Source organism: Mustelus asterias, chromosome 24 (assembly GCF_964213995.1).
Source record: "Mustelus asterias chromosome 24, sMusAst1.hap1.1, whole genome shotgun sequence".
In the NCBI taxonomy this organism is placed as follows: Eukaryota; Metazoa; Chordata; class Chondrichthyes; order Carcharhiniformes; family Triakidae; genus Mustelus; species Mustelus asterias.
The window spans coordinates 36642987-36663022 of NC_135824.1; the positions used below are offsets into that span (position 1 = coordinate 36642987).

General features: G+C 44.3%; 1 protein-coding gene across 3 annotated transcripts in view; it reads right to left on the reverse strand.

Annotated features, from left to right (window-relative positions):
* The window catches only part of arnt2 (aryl-hydrocarbon receptor nuclear translocator 2), a 391537-nt gene that overhangs the window by 108234 nt on the left and 263267 nt on the right, over positions 1–20036 (reverse strand). For all 3 annotated transcript variants that reach the window (XM_078241563.1, XM_078241562.1, XM_078241561.1), the window contains exons 12-13: positions 1780–1855; positions 1440–1563 (exon numbers count right to left, since the gene is read on the reverse strand). In XM_078241563.1, coding sequence (XP_078097689.1) covers positions 1440–1563; positions 1780–1855 — 200 coding nt within the window. The remainder of the gene's footprint in view (positions 1–1439; positions 1564–1779; positions 1856–20036) is intronic.

Here is a 20036-nt window from a genome sequence, read left to right on the forward strand (position 1 = left end):
GTCATAGTCTCCTTTCTTCAAACAGCTGGTCAGGAGTTCAAGTCCGTGCTAAATCTTGAGCACAATCTAGTTGACATTTATTGCTATTCTGAGAGAGTGCTGAATTGCTGGAGATGCCATTTTCTGAAACAAAAATTTAAGCCAAGCCACTTTGTGCCTGTTCATGTGGATAAAGAAGAATATTTGTAGTGGAACAGGATATTCTCCAGTCCCTGCAAAATTCCTTCCTCAGCCAACAGCATCAGGGGAAAAAAAAATAGATCATCTGGTTATTTATTCCATAGATTATTTCTAGGATCTTACTCTGTGCATTTTCTTACAGAATAGTGGCTGCAATTCAAAACTAATTTACATGTTCTGAGACGCTTTGAGACATCCTGAGGAGGCGCTAGCGGGCCAGCCCTTCTCTTCATACCAATAAACACAAAATACTGCGGATGCTGGAAAATTGAAATAAAAAACTGAAAATGCTGGATAAACTCAGCAGGTCTGGCAGCATCCGTGGCGAGAGAAACACAGTTAATATTTTGAGTCTTCTATCAAACTGGTTCTGGTCATATGGACTCGAGACATTAACTGTGTTTTTCTCTCCACAGATGCTACCAGCATTTTCTGTTTTTATTTCTCTTCATACCTCCGGCTATCTTTGAGTATCAGTCTTCCAAGTTATATTAACATTCTCTGAATGTTTGTACGGATATGAAAGTGGTGGTATGGTGGACTCTTGAGATTGTTATTTATGCATCTTCTGATCATTTAGTAACAGCCACTAATGTTTTCTATTTGAAAGTTACAATGCCAGCAGCAGGCAGAAAACATAACATAGACAGTGCAAGACCTGAGAGTCTGGAGCTGAGTTTCCATGAATTCTCAAAAACAGCTGCAGAACCACTGTCAGTGATTTGAGAGACAAGCCTTCCTGACTCATAAGCAAATAAACACTAATAGACAGGGTTAACTTACACTCTAGGTTACATTGCACTTCCATTGCAGTTAACTTCGAAACCCTGACTTTTTTGTTCCTTAAACTTACAATGAACTTAATACATTTCACTTAAGTCCTCCTTAATTACTATTACCTTTGCTTTATTTGAAGACAACTGAATTTCACTTGAAGTCATTCCAAACACAAGTTTGAAAAACAAAGATGAAAAATAAAATAAATCTGCAATCTCCAACAATGATTATTTTACAAATGCCAAAGTTTTAAAAGATTAAAGTTTGAAATTTTGAAAACTATTCTTGTCTGCTTTTTAAGCAGCTTAATTAAGGGATTTTTAAAAAAAGGAACAAGTTGGGAGAGGGAAGAAAGGAAGGATGGAACACCTTAAATATTTAAACCAAACAAAATGAAGCCTGAATTTGTTCTGTTGTGACATTGCAAGTTCCTGTCTGTTAAATGTTTCAGCTGCCACCGCCAATTTCATAATACAACTTACCGGACGAAATACCTGTGTAGATATCTGTGAATCTGGGGTCTCTGTCTTGAGAAAACAGTGGGTCAGTTTTGTCAATTGACTTTCCATGCTCTTGGACACCGGCAGACACAGTTGGAACAGGGACCTTTTAAATAAACAGGGACATGAAACCTATTAGTGCCATCATTTCTTTTGGAGCGCAGGCTTTGATCTAACTAGCAGACGGATTTTCTAACTTGTTTATTCAACATTCTGAAGTGTATAACCGAGCATCCTCTAGATAAATATACAATGTAATTTCAATGACCTGGCCACCTTTGAAGTATTGCTTGTGACAATTTAATTTCTCTGTCTGCATTACCTGGGAAGGGTCATAGGAAGGTAGACCTTCTCTTGGACCCACTTCAAGTTCAGCCTGTTGTTGCTGCTGCAGTTGCCTGTAACACAGAACACAAACACAATGGAAGAAAAACAAGCCATGACAGCACTCATTTAAATTACTTGTAGTACAAAAAGCAGAACTGGCACTGCTCCACTTACATATCAGGAAACGCCATCACTCCCAGCCAAATCTTAACTCCTAAATAATTACTGATTTCCCCCCTAACAGCTGCAACAATACTGAAAATCCAGCACACTATTAAATTATTACATTCAGCTTTTATTTCTGGCCTCAAATTTGAATTCCTCAACATTTTTATGAAAATCTATCGTAAATGTATACATTTTTGAAACGTAGTCAAAAGGCAAGTATTATAATTGATTACTTAGAATACAGAGGAGGTTTTTGAAATTTTATCAAAATAATTTCATATTAATCCAAATGTTAATAGTTCGCTTTTCTTTACTTATTCATTCATGGGATGTGGGTGTCACTGATGAGGACAGTTTTTACTGTCCATCGCCAACTGCCGTCTGAAATTACCTTGAAGGTGTTGGCGAGTTCTTGGACAGAAAGTGTGCTCAGTGCTATTAGGGAGGGAGATCCAGAACTTTGCTCCAAAGACGATAAAGGAACAGTGATATCTTTCCAAGTCTGAAAGATTTGTGACTTGGGGGTTGAACATGCAGGTGGTGTTGTTCACTTGTGCTTGCTGTCTTTGTCCTTCTGGTCAAACCTGGTCACAGGTTTGGAAGGTGCTTTTGATGAAGGCTTGATGAGTTACAGCAGTGCATCATGTAGATGGCACACACTGCTGCCATTGTGTGCCTGTGGTGGAGCAAGTGAATGTTTAAAGTGGTGAATGTGGTGCTGATCAAGAAAGCCGTTTTGTCCTGGATGATGTTGAGCTTCTTGGATGTTGTCAAAGCTGTCCTCATTCAAGCAAGTGTAAAGTATTGCACCATACGCCTGAGTTGTGCCTCATAGGTGGTGGAAAGGCTTTGTGAATCAGCAGGTGAAACAATTGCTGCAGTATACCCAGCCTCTGGACATGCTTTAATAGCCACAGTATTTAATATCTGGTTAGTGCTAATATCCAGGATGTCGTTGGTTGGGGACTCGTCAATGGTAATGCCACTAAATGTCACTATTTATGCATTAGTCCTGTGTTTTAGTTTTGACAGGTTGGCATCTCATTTTCAGATCTGCTTGGCGCTGCTCCTGACATGCTCTCCACATTGAATGATGGTAATGGCAAAAAGTTATGCTAAGCCATGAAGTTACAGATTGTGACTGTATACAGTTCTGCTGTAGTTGATGGTCCACAGCTGAGCCTGCATACCCAGTTTTGAGCTGCTGGATCTGAACTTATCTCATTTAAGTTGGTAGTAATATCTCATATAACGCTAGGAAGGTGTTCTGAGTGAAGACGGGCTTTTATCTCCAAAATAGTTTTGCAGTGGTCTCTCCTACCAACACTGTCATGAATGGATGCATCTCTGACTGGTAAATTGGAGAGAGCAAGGCTAAGCAGCTTCTTCCCACACGTTGATCCTGCAACATCAGTCTGGCAGGCATGACCTCAGCCAACCGATGCTGCTAAGTCACTCTTGAAATTCCCCCACTCAGAGTACATTTGGTAAACTCACTTAGTGCTTTTCCCCCCCCCAAGTGGTATTTGGCATATAAGAGAGCTGCTTCATCAGCTGAGGGAGGGCAGTGTGTGGAGATCAGCAGGAGGTTTCCTTGGCCATGTTTGGATTGATGTCATATACGAGGCGTCATGGTATCTGGGATCAGTGCAAAAGACTCCCAGACCACTGCTTCCTGTCTGTATCCAGTGTGCCACCTGCCACCTCCAGTACAACAGGACATAACCAGTGGTGGTGATGGAGGAGTTCGAGACATTGGCTGAATTATATGTTTTTGTGAGTATGATTATGTCAGGCTGTTGTCTGACTACTCTGGGGATCCCTCCACCAAGGTGAAAAGTTTCTTCCTGTCTATTCTATCTGCGCTCCTCATAATTTCATGTCCAGCCTCAGTCTCCTCTGCTCCAGGGAAAATAACTCCAGTCTATCCAATTTCTCTTCATAACTAAAACTTTCTATCCCAAGCACCATCCTGGTAAATCTCCTTTGCACCTTTCCAATGCTATCACATCCTTCCTATAATGTGGATTCCAGAATGGCACACAATACTCTAGCTGTGACCTCACCAATGTTTTATGTGGTTCCAGCATAACTTCGCTGCTCTTAAACTCTTTGCCTCAGCTAATGAAGGCAAGTATACCATATGCCTTCTTAACCACTTCATCCACCTGTCCTGCTACCTTAAGGGGCCACTGTACATGCAAACCAAGGTTTTCCAGGATTCTGCTGCTCATCATGTATTCCTTTGTCTTGTTTCTCTTGCCCAGGTGCATCATCTTACATTCATGCAGATTGACTTCCATTTGCCACTAACCAGCCCATCTATGTCGCCCTGTGACTCTCACTATTTACCAGCCTACCAATTTTTGAATCATCCACGAACTAATTGATCAACCCTCTTTCATTCAACTCGAAATCATTTATATAAAACACAGTACTGATCCCTGTAGGACTCACTGGACAGAGATTTCCAGTTCAAAAAACATCCCTCAACCATCACCCTGCCACTCAGCCAATTCCGGATTCAATTTGCCAAATTTCCATGGGCTCTTATATTTGCTATCAGGTGGGGCCTTATCAAAAGCCTTGTTGAAGTCCAAGAAGACTATGTAAAATGCATTACCCTCATGTACAGACCAGCGGGGTGGGGATGGGGGGGTGGTGCCACCTGAGCATGGGCACCCTGGCAGGGCCAGCCTATGCCCCCAGCACTACCCAAGGGGCAAAGTGCCAATGCCTGGGATCAGTGCATCTTCCAAGGGGCAGGACGTCCCCCAGGGGGCAGGGTCCCGCTGCCACTCTGCATTGGTATCGATCAGGGCAGGAGGAAGGCCAACAATTGGGGCGAGGGGGGGAAAGAGGACTGGGGGCAGCACTGCGGGGGTCTCAGGCTGGCCAGCGATCAAGCTGACCAGCAAACTACAATCTGACAGATCGGGGCCAGTGCGCATGTGCAGAGGCCCAGAACTTTCAGACTCTGGCATGAATAGGCCCTGCCCCCCCAAACCTTTAATGATATTCACGATTGTGACCTCTGCATTGCACAGAGTGTGGGAGATTCGAGTCTGAACTCCCACTGAAGGTCCGGATCAAAGGTCTTGATCAGAGTGTTGAGTTGACGGGTGTGTTCTTTGGTCGGATCTGTGGGTAACTGTCTGTAGTGTTCCTCGTTGTTCGACTCATCGATCGACAGTTCCGATGCGCCACAGCGAAAAACCGCACCGACCTCCTCAGAAGACAAACACGGGACACGGTGGACAGAGTACCCTTCGTCGTCCAGTACTTCCCCGGAGCGGAGAAGCTACGGCATCTCCGCCCGAGCCTTCAACCTGTCATTGATGAAGACGAACATCTCGCCAAGGCCATCCCCACAGCCCCACTTCTTGCCTTCAAACAACCGCACAACCTCAAACAGACCACTGTCCGCAACAAACTACTCAGCCTTCAGGAGAACAGTGACCACGACACCACACAACCCTGCCACAGCAATCTCTGTAAGACGTGCCAGATCATCGACACGGATGCCATCATCTCACGTGAGAACACCATCTACCAGGTACACGGTACCTACTCTTGCAACTCGGCCAACATTGTCTACCTGATATGCTGCAGGAAAGGATGTCCCGAGGCATGGTACATTGGGGAAACCATGCAGACGCTACAACAATGGATGAATGAACACCGCTCGACAATCACCAGGCAAGACTGTTCTCTTCCTGTGGGGAACACTTCAGCGGTCACAGGCATTCGGCCTCTGATCTTCGGGTAAGCGTTCTCCAAGGCGGCCAGCCTTCACGACACACAACAGCGCAGAGTCGCTGAGCAGAAACTGATAGCCAAGTTCCGCACACATGAGGACAGCCTCAACCGGGATCTTGGGTTCATGTCACACTATCGGTAACCCCCACAGCTTGCCTGGACCTGCAGAACCTCACTGGCTGTCCTGTCTGGAGACAATACACATTTCTTTAACCTGTGCCTAATGCTCTCTCCACTCACATTGTCTGTCTCTTTAAGACTTGATTAACCTGTAAAGATTCGCATTCTAATCAGTATTCTGTAACTTGAGTTTGTGTCTCTGTATGCCTTGTTTATGAGCAGATATCCACTCCATCTGACGAAGGAGCAGCGCTCCGAAAGCTAATGACATTTGCTACCAAATAAACCTGTTGGACTTTAATCTGGTGTTGTTAAAACTCTTACTGTATTCTAACGCATCACATAAAATCAGAATCCTGCACTTGATTATCCTTCCAACTCACACCCCAAGGTCTGATGTGAAGATTACAAGTGCAGAAGAACTTGAGGCATTATGCATGTTGATAACTCAGTTCCTCCCTGCCCTGACACTTGCTTCCTTCCATAGCATTTTGTCCAGGTTTGGCTCCACCTGCTTTCTCCCTCCAGGGCCCCAGCTGCTTTGGCTCTGATCCCATTGAGAGAAAGTATTACAGGAAATTGAGCTGAAGGAAGTTGACACAGTAGGCAGAGATTGCTGGAATAACAATGACTAAAATCAATGAAAGCCTTAAAGAAATATAAATAGAGACTCGAGTGTAACACAAACACATTAACGAAAGCAGAATGATAGAGAGAGAGATAAGAAATTTATATTAGAGAAAAGTAGAGAGAGATCGGACACAAAAACCTGTCTATAAAGCTGTTTTAGTGCAGTAAAACAATTCAAGGTGCTTTCAGCAAGGAACAGATCAGATGCTCCAGGAGTATAAAAAGTGCAAGAAGCTACTTAAGAGGGAAATCAGGAGGACTAAAAGAAGACATGAGGTTGCTTTGGCAGACAGAGTGAAGGAAAATCCAAAGAGCTTCTATAGGTATGTTAGGAGCAAAAGGATAGTGAGGGATAAAATTGGTCCTCTTGAAGACCAGAGTGGTAGACTGTGTATGGAACCAAAAAAGATGGGGGAGATACTAAATGGTTTTTTTTGCATCCGTATTTACTGAGGAAACGGGCAAGGAGTCTACGGAAATAGGGCAAACAGGTAGGGAGGTCATGGAACCGTTACAGATTAAAGGGGAGGAGGTGCTTGCTGTCTTGAGGCAAATCAGAGTGGATAAATCCCCAGGACCGGACAGGGTATTCCCACGGACCTTGAGGGAAGCTAGTGTTGAACTTGCAGGGGCCCTGGCAGACATATTTAAAATGTCAGTATTCACGGGGGAGGTGCCGGATGATTGGAGGGTGGCTCATGTTGTTCCATTGTTTAAAAAAGGTTCCAAAAGAAATCCGGGAAATTATAGGCCAGCAAGTTTGACGTCAGTGGTGGGCAAATTATTGGAAGGAGTGATAAGGGATAGGATCTACAAATATTTGGATAGACAGGGACTTATTAGGGAGAGTCAACATGGCTTTGTGCGTGGTAGGTCATGTTTGACCAATCTATTAGAGTTTTTCGAGGAGGTTACCAGGAAAGTGGATGAAGGGAAGGAGGTGGATGTTGTCTACCTGGATTTCAGCAAGGCCTTTGACAAGGTGCTTCATGGGAAGTTAGTTAGGAAGGTTCAGTTGCTGGGTATACATGGGGAGGTCGTAAATTGGATTAGACACTGGCTCAATGGAAGAAGCCAGAGAGTGGTTGTGGAGGATTGCTTCTCTGAGTGGAGGCCTGTGACTAGTGGTGTGCCGCAGGGATCGATGTTGGGTCCATTGTTGTTTGTCATCTATATCAATGATCTGGATGATAATGTGGTAAATTGGATCAGCAAATTTGCTGATGATACAAAGATTGGAGGTGTAGTGGACAGTGAAGAAGGTTTTCAAAGCTTGCAGAGGGATTTTGACCAACTAGAAAAATGGCAAATGGAATTTAACGCAGACAAGTGTGAGATATTGCACTATGGAAGGACAAACCAAAGTAGAACGTACAGGGTAAATGGTAGGACTCTGAAGAGTGCAGTTGAACAGAGGGATCTGGGAATACAGGTACAGAATTCCCTAAAAGTGACGTCACAGGTGGATAGGGTCGTAAAGAGTGCCTTTGGTACATTGGCCTTTATAAATTGGAGTATCGAGTATAAAAGTTGGAGTGTTATGGTAAGGCTATATAAGGCATTGGTGAGGCCGAATTTAGAGTATTGTGTACAGTTTTGGTCACCTAGTTACAGGAAGGATGTAAATAAGGTTGAAAGAGTGCAGAGAAGGTTCACAAGGAGGTTGCTGGGACTTGAGAAGCTGAGTTACAGAGAGAGATTGAATAGGTTGGGACTTTATTCCCTGGAGCGTAGAAGAATGAGGGGAGATTTGAGAGAGGTGTATAAGATTTTGATGGGTATAGATAGAGTGAATGCAAGCAGGCTTTTTCCACTGAGGCTAGGGGAGAAAAAAACCAGAGGGCATGGGTTAAGGGTGAAAGGAGAAAAGTTTAAAGGGAATATTAGGGGGGGCTTCTTCACGCAGAGTGTGGTGGGAGTGTGGAATGCGCTGCTGGATAAAGTGGTAAATGCGGGGTTACTTTTAACATTTAAGAAAACCTTGGACGGGTTCATGGATGAGAGGGGTGTGGAGGGATATGGTCCAAGTGCAGGTCAGTGGGACTAGGCAAAAAATGGTTCGGCACCGACAGGAAGGGTCAAAAGGCCTGTTTCTGAGCTGTAATTTTCTATGGTTCTATCGGAGTGTTATCAGACAATTTCACACAAAGAAATAGGAAGACAGATGGAAGAGGTAGGTAGATAGAAAGAGCATCTAAAAGATGGAAAGCAAGGTGGAGAGATGCAGGGAGGCAATTCTATAGCTTGAGGCCTTGATAACCGAAGGCATGGTTGTCAGCAGAAGGGTTAAGCAAATCAAGGATGCACAAGAGGCCAGAATTGGAGTGGTGTAGAATTCATGTGCTGTTGTAGGACATTACAGAGGTAGGAAGAGGCAATGCCTTTGAGCAATTTTTAAAATGTAGATCAACAAGCACAGTGGTAATGGTTGAACGAGTCTTGGTGGTCTCGGGATATGGGCAGCAAAGTTTTGGAATTGCTCTTGCTTTACTAGAATGAAACACGGGAGGCTATCCAGGAGAGCTGTTGGTTATTAAAGCATGAGTGTGGGTCGCAGGAGTAGGGTACTGAAGCAAGTTCAGGGACATGATGTAAGACACTGTAAGAGAGCAATAGAAAGAGAGAGAGAGAATGATTTTTTAAAAAATAGCAAAGAAAGAGCAACACAGGCTCGGGGAAGTCACAGAACTATTCTTTCATGGTTCCCCAAATTCCCAATGCAGCCCTGTACATTGGATATCCTTTAAGATAGACATGATCTGAAATGGACAAATCTCCTCTGGCCCACAATGTTCATCATCTAGAAAATACAATGTGTTCCCAAAGCAGTACCATGTAACAAGCCCAATCTTAGACTTATAAGTCTGACATCTATCCCTGCAAGCCTCTAGTCTGGCCTGAGTGAGAAGTAGAAGCCTTTGACAAGAAATAAGGAAGCTGTGTTAAGGGCGTTCTCTTGGGTATCAGCAATCTAAAGACACTCAATCGACTCCTTACACAAACAGCGCTGGACACCATGCATCCAATGGAAGGTCTTTAATTACTTGTGCACAAGGAGAACTCTCCACGGCCAACACCGAATGACCAGAGCGGTTCTGAAGTTACAGAGAAACAGCTCAGCAGTTATAGTCAATTACAGCAAATCAGGAACAAGAGATTTTTCACATCGTTCATTGACAGAAATATTTTCCAATTAAATCCTGGCCTTTTGTCCTCTCTCATTCGATAAAAAATTGACTTCTGCTAATCCTTCATTTGCATCGCATATCCCCATATCTTGCCTTTGGTATTTGTTATGGAAAAAAATCTGGTCTTGTTCACCTTCTGGTGAAGGCCGAAAAAGGAAAATGTTATGGGGACCTGTGAAGAAATAGCAGAGACTGACTCCCTTTGAAGGTCAGTAAGCTGATAAACATTTTCCACTACGGTACAGAGAAGGTTTGAATTTTTTAATTTGAACACTAACTTCCAAGCAATGAAACTTCAATCTGAACTTTGACTTCCATAGCTGATTACCACACAGTACACTCCACGTCTCAAACCAGTCAGAAGCCAAAGGCATGAAACATCTATGATGTTGAATTACAGGCAATTTCCATTTCATAGTTGACACAATTTGAAAGAACCCAACACTAACTTCAAGCCAAAATGTCAATCCGCTTTGAGTCACAAATTTAACATGAAAAATTCTCAGTATACAGTTACCTTGAAAACACTATACCACATGTAATGTTCCATGGATTCATTTTGAAGTTCCATTCCATCAAAATGTTGCAAAAGACATGCAACGCTAACCACAATCCTGATTTAGTGTTATTAGTCACTTATATAGAAACCCTACAGTGCAGAAGGAGGCCATTCGGCCCATCGAGTCTGCACCGACCACAATCCCACCCAGGCCCTACCCCCACATATTTACCCGCTAATCCCTCTAACCTACACATCCCAGGACTCTAAGGGGCAATTTTTTTAACCTGGCCAATCAACCTAACCCGCACATCTTTGGACTGTGGGAGGAAACCGGAGCACCCGGAGGAAACCCACGCAGACACGAGGAGAATGTGCAAACTCCACACAGACAGTGACCCGAGCCGAGAATCGAACCCGGGACCCTGGAGCTGTGAAGCAGCAGTGCTAACCACTGTGCTACCGTGCCGCCCCAGAACAGATGCAGGAGCCAACAAACATCTGAATGCTCGAGAAGCATTTAAAAAGAAACAAGTCATGTAATGTTCTAATTAAATGTTAAAAACAAAACATAATTCACAAAAGTTTAGATGGAATAAATTAAATTTATGAGCATGTCATAGGTACAGGGAGTTTGTTGTCATGAATAAAATGAGTTGTCATTATTTATCTTGCCATGATGGTAAGCAACAAGGTTTCTCAACGATAATTGTTGGCAATCGTACAACCCATTAACATTTATCTTCATACATAATTAAACAAATTAACATTAAAGGGACAACATCAACCAAAATGCATAATAGTTTGTTGTTTATGAACTATTAGTTTTCTTGCACAAGCTGAACTACTGCCATATTTCAAGTAAACTTTGAATGGTCATGGTCACGAAGACCACTTCTAACAAAACAATTCGAGGACACATAGTGGGTGATTACACCATAAAGAAAGTATTTTGTTATAACTTGACCACATAACCTCACAGTTACAAAGCAGCAAGTGAGGACATGTTATGATAGTGTTGCACAACAGAACAGGACACAGAAATACAGATGTTGTGTCACAAATCATAAATATTGTATTTTATTTTATTGGATGTACCATCAATCTTTGTACATGCAGCTCAAGCCCGGACTATTAACTGTTATCAGATGTCATGACTTGCTCGTCCCCACCCCATCCCCCCCAAGAGACCATTCTAAAGACAGGAAATGGGCCGATATGAATACCGATGAACTCTTAAGCTATAAAATACAGTGAATCAAAGTACAAGACAAATAGCTGTATCCGCATCAACAAATCTGATCTTTAAAATCTTTTCAAATTGTTAGTTATCCAAATAGACAAAAAATGTAATCATCCTCTATATATCGTTCTCTTTTGGAAATATTATCAGCTTGTTGAGTGTAAACATGTGGAGATGCCAGTGCTGGACTGGGGAGTACAAGATGTGAGGTCACATGACACTTTGTCACTTCACCTGATGAAGGAGCAGTCCTCTGAAAGCTTGTGATTTCAAATAAACCTGTTGGACTATAACTTCTGTGCTCATTTTGCCAATGGAAACTTCATTAAAATTTGCGGTTGTGATCATTTACCGACACTAGAACATATAAGCTGCAGCAAAAGTGCAAATGCAGTACAGCCACCAAGAGTAACAGCAAGTGGGCAGCTGTCTTTACCCTGGAAACTTGCTCCACAGCCAATTACCTTTGCTGCTCCTCTGCTGGGGAAAAGATCAACACTCACCATCATGCAGAACGTGCCTTTGCAAAGCAGGACAGGGAAGAGCTGCACTGGTTTCTGTCGAGGTTCAACCTGAGCAGCTTTGTAATGTGGGAGTCCATGTTCTATGGGCTGTCACGAGGGATGTACACCAAAATAAACATCAACTGCTGTGAAAGCCATCAACTTGGTGAAAAAAAGCACATTGGTTTGCCTCTAACATGCTGGTCTTTCCGTGTAAAGACCTAAGCCATAGGAGCAGAATTAGGCCACGAGGCCCATTGAGTCTGCTCCGCCATTCAACCATGGCTGATATTTTTCTCATCCCCATTACCCCTGATCCTCTTATTAATCAAGAATCTATCTATCTCTGTCTTAAAGACACTCAATGACCTGGCCTCCACAACCTTCTGCGGCAAAGGGTTCCACAGATTCATCACACTCTGGCTGAAGAAATTCCTCCTCAATTCTGTTTTAAAGGATCGTCCCTTCAGCCAGAGGTTGTGCCCTCTGGTTCTAGTTTTTCCTACTAGTGGAAATATCCTCTCCATGTCCACTCTATCCAGGCCCGCAGTATCCTCTAAGTTTCAATAAGATCCCCCCTCATCCTTCTAAACTCCAACAAGTACAGAGCCAGAATCTTCAACCGTTCCTCATACTACAATCTCTTCATTCCAGGGATCATTCTTGTAAACTTCCTCTGGACCCTTTCCAAGCACATCTTTCCTTAGATATGGGGCTCAAAACTGCTCACGATCCTCCAAATGGGGTCTGACCAGAGCCTCAGAAGTACATCCCTGCTCTTGTATTCTAGCCCTCTCGACATGAATTCTAACATTGCATTTGCCTTCCTAACTGCTGACTGAACTCCACGTGAACCTTAACGGAATCTTGAGCAAGGACTCCCAAGTCCCTTTGTCTTTCTTATTTCCTAAGCATTTTCCCATTTAGAAAATAGTCTATGCCTCCATTCCTCCTTCCAAAGTGCACAACTTCACACTTTTCCACATTGTATTCCATCTGCCACTTCTTTGCCCATTCTCCTAACCTGTACAAGTCCTTCGGCAGCTCCCCTGCTTCCACAATACTACCTGTCCCTCTATATATCTTTGTATCATCTGAAAGCTGAGTAACAGTCCCTTCAGTTCCTTCTTCCAAATCGTTAATGTATATTGCGAAAAGTTGTGGTCCCAGCACTGACCCCTGCGGCACACTAGTCACCGGCTGCCATCCTGAAAAAGACCCCTTTATCCCCACTCTCTGCCTTCTGCCAGTCACTAATCCTCTATCCATGCCAGGATCTTACTCTTAACACCATGGGCTCTTAACATATTTAACAGCCTCCTATGCGGCACCTTGTCAAAGGCCTTTTGAAAATCTAAATAAATCAGGTCCACTGGCTCTCCTTTATCTAACTTCCTTGTTACCTCCTCAAAGAACTCTAACAGCTTTGTCAGACATGACCTCCCCTTGACAAAGCCGTGTTGACTCAGTCCTATTTTATCATGCACTTCCAAGTACTCTGCGATCTCATCTTTAATAATGGACTCTAAAATCTTGCCAATGACTGAAGTCAGGCTAACCGGCCTATAATTTCCCGTCTGCTGCCTCCCTCCCTTCTTAAACAGCGGTGTTACATTCGCTATTTTTCAGTCCTCTGGGACCCTCCCTGCCTCCAGTGATTCCTGAAAGATCATCACCAATGCCTCCACAATTTCCTCAGCTATCTCTTTTAGAACTCTGGGGTGTAGTCCATCCGGTCCAGGTGATTTATCCACCTTCAGATCTTTCAGTTTCCCCAGAACCTTCTCCTGAGTGATGGCCACTACACTCACCTGTACCCCCGACTCTCCTGGAGCTCTGGCATTCCACTGGTGTCTTCCACCGTGAAGATTGATGCAAAGTAACTATTCAGTTCCTCTGCCATTTCTTTGTTTCCTATTATTACTTCTCCAGCTTCATTTTCCAATGGCTATTTTTGTCTCTCTTCTACCTTTTATATATTGAAAAAAACTCTTCCCATCTTCTTTTATATTACATGCCAGCTTATACTCATATTTAATCTTCTCCCCCTTATTGCTTTTTTAGTTGTCCTCTGCTCGCTTTTAAAGGCTTTCCAATCATCCAGCTTCCATTAATCCTCGCCATTTTGTATGCTTTTTCTTTTGCTTTTATGCTGTCCTTGACTTCCCTCGTCAGTCATGGATGCCTCGTCCTCCCCTGAACATGTTTCGTCTTCTGGGATGAATTTCCATTGTGCCTCCTGAATAACCCCCAAAAATTCCTGCTATTGCTGTTCTACTGTCTTCCCTTTCCAACCAATTCTGGCCAGCTCCTCCCTCATGCTTTTGTAGTTACCTCTATTTAATTGTAATACTGTTACATATGATTCCAGCTTCTCCATCTCAAGCTGCAGAGTAAATTATATATTGTGGTCACTGTTCCTTAAGGGTCCTTTCCTTTACCTTCAGTTCCCTAATCACGTCTGCCTCATTACACATCACCAAATCCAGAATGACCTGTTCCCGAGTAGGCTCGGTCACAAGCTGCTCCAAAAAACCATCTCTTAGACATTCCACAAATTCCTTTTCTTGAGATCCACAACCTACCTAATTTTCCCAGTCCACCTGCATATTGAAGTCCCCCATGATTATTGTAATATTGCCTTTTCTATCTCCTGATGTATTTTCTGCCCCACCTCCTGACTACTGCTAGGGAGCCTTTACATAACTCCCATCAGGGTCTTTTTACCTTTGCGATTCCTCAACTCTATCCACAGAGATTCTATGCCTTCTGATCCTATATCACTTCTTGCTATCGATTTAACTTCATTCCTTACTAACAATGCAATTTAGAGCTGTGACAGTTGAGTAGGGCAGACTGGCATAGTCCAAGTCCTGGACTTCATGCTGAGGTTTATAGCAGCTACTGATAAGGCTCAATAGGGAAAGACCACTGTCTAATACCCTCTTGCGACAGAACATAGAGGCTGAAACCGTAAAACTCTTTGGGCTCTATGTACCAGAGAACGTTTGACATGATTGCTCATTGTAAATACAACGTGTTGGGGCAAGTGTGGTGAGCTACTGTATTGACAGAAACTTATCTGGGTTGTGCTTTATGCAATGTCAAGCTAGATTACAGAATGTACTTTTATAAATTTTATGAATAAAGAGTTATATAAATCAGGGGCACCCCAACGGAAAGACCACTCTGTCCTGAAAGTATGGATGAGTGGCAGGGAGGGAGAGCATGGATGTGTAATGACAAATGGTACATTGTACTTGACCAGGGTGCGTAAACGATGATGATCAAACAATGATCTATGGAAAAGTGAATGAAGCAGCACTTGGAAAGCAGTAAAAGCAGGCAATCATGCTTACTGTCACAGTTGAAGCCAACTGCATTGGCTATTCAATGAGTACTATTTAATCAATTTAACACGTGCTGCAGGGATGGTGTAGGAGGGAGGGTTTCAGTTACGTGGATAATTGGAACACATTCTGGGGAAGGTGGGACCTGTACAAACAGGACGGGGTGCACCTGAACCAGAGGGGCACCAATATCCTAGGAGGGAAATTTGCTACGGCTCTTTGGGGGGGTTTAAACTAATTTATCAGGGGGATGGGAAAACGAGCTGTAGTCCAGAAGCCAGTGTTGAGTGTAGTGAGGTACTGAGGAGGGAATCAAGGTCGCAGGAGTGTACTGGCAGACAGGAAGGTGGGTTGAAGTATGTCTACTTCAATGCAAGGAGCATCCGAAATAAGGTAGGTGAACTTGGAGCGTGGTTTGGTACTTGGGACTACGATGTTGTGGCCATTACGGAGACATGGGTAGAACAGGGACAGGAGTGGTTGTTGGAAGATCCGGGGCATAGATGTTTCAGTAAGTGTAGGGAAGCTGGTAAAAGAGGTGGAGGAGTAGCATTGTTAATCAAGGATAGTTTAACGACTGCAGAAAGGCAGTTCGAAGGGGATCTGCCTACTGAGGTAATATGGGCTGAAGTTAGAAATAGGAAAGGAGTGGTCACGTTGTTAGGAGTTTTCTATAGGCCCCCAAATAGTAATAGAGATGTGGAGGAAGAAATTGCAAAGCAGATTATGGATAGGTGTGGAGGTCACAGGGTAGTTGTCATGGGTGACTTTAACTTTCCAAATATTGATTGGAACCTTTATAGGTCGAATAGTTCGGATGGGGCAGTTTTTGTACAGTGTGTGCAGGAGGGTTTCCTGACACAATATGTGGATAGGCCGACAAGAGATGGGGCCACATTGGATTTGGTACTGGGTAATGAACCGGGCCAAGTGGTAGATTTGTTTGTGGGAGAGCACTTTGGAGATAGCGACCACAATTCGGTGTCTTTCATTATTGCAATGGAGAGGGATAGGGCCATACGCAGGGCAAGGTTTATAATTGGGGGAGGGGTAATTATGATCGATTAGACGGGAAGTAGGGAGCATAAGATGGGAACAGAAACTGTCAGGGAAAAGTGGAGCTTGTTCAAGGAACAAATACTGCGTGTCCTTGATACGTATGTCCCTGTCAGGCAGGGAGAGAATGGACGAGTGAGGGAACCATGCTTCACAAAAGAGGTTGAATGTCTTGTCAAGAGGAAAAGGGAATCGTATGTAAGGATGAAAAAACAAGGTTCAATTGGATCGCTTGAGGGTTACAAGGTAGCAAAGAATGAGCTAAAAAAAGGGCTTATGAGAGCTAGGAGGGGGCATGAGAAGTCCATGGCAGGTCGGATCAAGGAAAACCCCAAGGCTTTTTACTCTTATGTGAGAAGTAAAAGAATGACAAGGGTGAGGTTAGGGCCGGTCAAGGACAGTAGTGGGAACTTGTGTATGGAGTCAGAAGAGATGGGAGAGACGATGAATGAATACTTTTCTTCAGTGTTCACCAAGGAGAGGGGCCATGTTTTTGAGGATGAGTGTGTGATACAGGCTGATAGGCTGGAGGAGGGAGATGTTCTGAGGGAAGATGTATTAGCAATTTTGAAAAATGTGATGGTCGATAAGTCCCCTGGGCCAGATGGGATATATCCTAGGATTCTCTGGGAGGCGAGGGATGAGATTGCAGAGCCTTTGGCTTTGATCTTTGGGTCCTCACTGTCCACGGGGATAGTCACAGTAAGAGGTTTAACAACACCAGGTTAAAGTCCAACAGGTTTATTTGGTAGCAAAAGCCACAAGCTTTCGGAGCCTTAAGTTCCTTCTTCAGGTGAGTGGGAATTCTGTTCACAAACAGGGCATATAAAGACACAAACTCAATTTACAGAATAATGCTTGGAATGCGAATACTTACAGCTAATCAAGTCTTTAAGGTACAAACAATGTGAGTGGAGAGAGCATTAAGACAGGTTAAAGAGATGTGTATTATCTCCAGACAGGACAGCCAGTGAGACTCTGCAGGTCCAGGCAAGCTGTGGGGATTACAGATAGTGTGACATGAACCCAGTATCCCGGTTGAGGCCGTCCTCATGTGTGCGGAACTTGGCTATCAGTTTCTGCTCAGCGACTCTGCGCTGTCGTGTGTCGTGAAGGCCGCCTTGAAGAACGCTTACCCGAATATCAGAGGCTAAATGCCCGTGACCGCTGAAGTGCTCCCCAACAGGAAGAGAACAGTCTTGCCTGGTGATTGTCGAGCGGTGTTCATTCATCCGTTGTGTCCAAGAATGGTTGCATTCTTGGACACACGCATCCCCATTAAGGACGGTCACCTCAGCACCTCACTATACCGCAAGCCCTCGGATAACCTCACGATGCTCCACTTCTCCAGCTTCCACCCTAAACACGTTAACGAAGCCATCCCCTATGGACAAGCCCTCCGTATACACAGGATCTGCTCAGATGAGGAGGATCGCAACAGACACCTCCAGACGCTGAAAGATGCCCTCATAAGAACAGGATATGGCGCACGACTCATCGATCAACAGTTCCGACGCACCACAGCGAAAAACCGCACCAACCTCCTCAGAAGACAAACACGGGACGCGGTGGACAGAGTACCCTTCGTCGTCCAGTACTTCCCCGGAGCGGAGAAGCTACGGCATCTCCAACGGAGCCTTCAACATGTCATTGATGAAGATGAACATCTCGCCAAGGCCATCCCCACATCCCCACTTCTTGCCTTCAAACAACCGCACAACCTCAAACAGACCATTGTCCGCAGCAAACTACCCAGCCTTCAGGAGAACAGTGACCACGACACCACACAACCCTGCCACAGCAACCTCTGCAAGACATGCCGGATCAGCGACACAGATGCCATCATCTCACGTGAGAACACCATCCACCAGGTACACGGTACATACTCTTGCAACTCGGCCAACGTTGTCTAACTGATACGCTGCAGGAAAGGATGTCCCGAGGCATGGTACATTGGGGAAACCATGCAGACACTGCGACAACGGATGAATGAACACCGCTCGACAATCACCAGGCAAGACTGTTCTCTTCCTGTTGGGGAGCACTTCAGCGGTCACGGGCATTCGGCCTCTGATATTCGGGTAAGCATTCTCCAAGGCGGCCTTCACGACACACGACGGCGCAGAGTCACTGAGCAGAAACTGATAGCCAAGTTCCGCACACATGAGGACGGCCTCAATCGGGATACTGGGTTCATGTCACACTATCTGTAATCCCCACAGCTTGCCTGGACCTGCAGAGTCTCACTGGCTGTCCTGTCTGGAGATAATACACATCTCTTTAACCTGTCTTAATGCTCTCTCCACTCACATTGTTTGTACCTTAAAGACTTGATTAGCTGTAAGTATTCGCATTCCAACCATTATTCTGTAAATTGAGTGTGTGTCTTTATATGCCCTGTTTGTGAACAGAATTCCCACTCACCTGAAGAAGGAACTTAAGGCTCCGAAAGCTTGCGGCTTTTGCTACCAAATAAACCTGTTGGACTTTAACCTGGTGTTGTTAAACCTCTTACTGTGTTTACCCCAGTCCAATGCCGGCATCTCCACATTCACGGGAATAGTGCCAGAGGACTGGAGAATGGCGAGTGTTGTTCCTCTGTTCAAGAAAGGAAATAGGAATGACTCTGGTAATTATAGGCCAGTTAGTCTTACTTCGGTGGTCGGTAATTTAATGGAAAAGGTCCTGAGGGATAGGATTTATGACTATTTGGAAAGATGCAGATTAATCCGGATAGTCAACATGGATTTGTGAAGGGTAAGTCTTGCCTCACAAATTTGATTGAATTCTTTGAGGAGGTAACTAGGTGTGTAGATAAAGATAGAGCAGTTGATGTCGTATGCATGGATTTTAGTAAGGCGTTTGATAAGGTTCCCCATGGTCAGCTCATAAAGAAAGTAAGGAGGTGTGGGATAGAGGGAGATTTGGCCAATTGGATAAGTAACTGGCTATCTCATTGAAGACAGAGGGAACATTTTCAGACAGGAGACCAGTTGCCAGCGGTGTACCACAGGGATCAGTGTTGGGTCCTCTGCTATTTGTGATTTTTATCAATGACTTGGAGGAGGGGGCTGAAGAATCGGTCAGTAAATTTGCTGATGACACCAAGATTGGTGGAGTAGCGGATGAGGTGGAGGGCTGTTGTAGGCTGCAAAGAGACATTGATAGGATGCAGAGCTGGGCCGAAAAATGGCAGATAGAGTTTAACCCTGATAAGTTAACATGCAAACTCCGCACAGGCAGTGACCCAAGCTGGGAGTTGAACACGGGTCCCTGGCGCTGTGAGGCAGCAGTGCTAACCACTGTGCACAGGGCATGGCAACTGATGCTGCCAGAGCCAGAACAAGAATTGATTTGGCTTATATCTAACCCTGATGTTGTTGGAATCGAAAGACATAGAGGGATTGTGCGAGAGTACCAGCAGTCTAATTCATGTTTGGCAAAGCTGCAGAGACAGGAGAAATGGATTACAAAGTGGGCATTTTGGATGAATGCAGAATGCCAAGGTACTGCCCTGGCAAACATCTGCAGTCTTCCTAACAAGAGTACAATGAACCCGCTTAAGCATTCTTGTGTTACACCTCTTACGATTTTATAGACCATCGGTCTTCACCGTCATAATGGATGGACTCTGGCAAGGAGAACACCATCATCACTCACTCCACTACATTGGTTGACATGCACTGAGTCTAGAAGCAAGGACTGAGCTTTCTCTGCAATGCCAATTAACAAGATA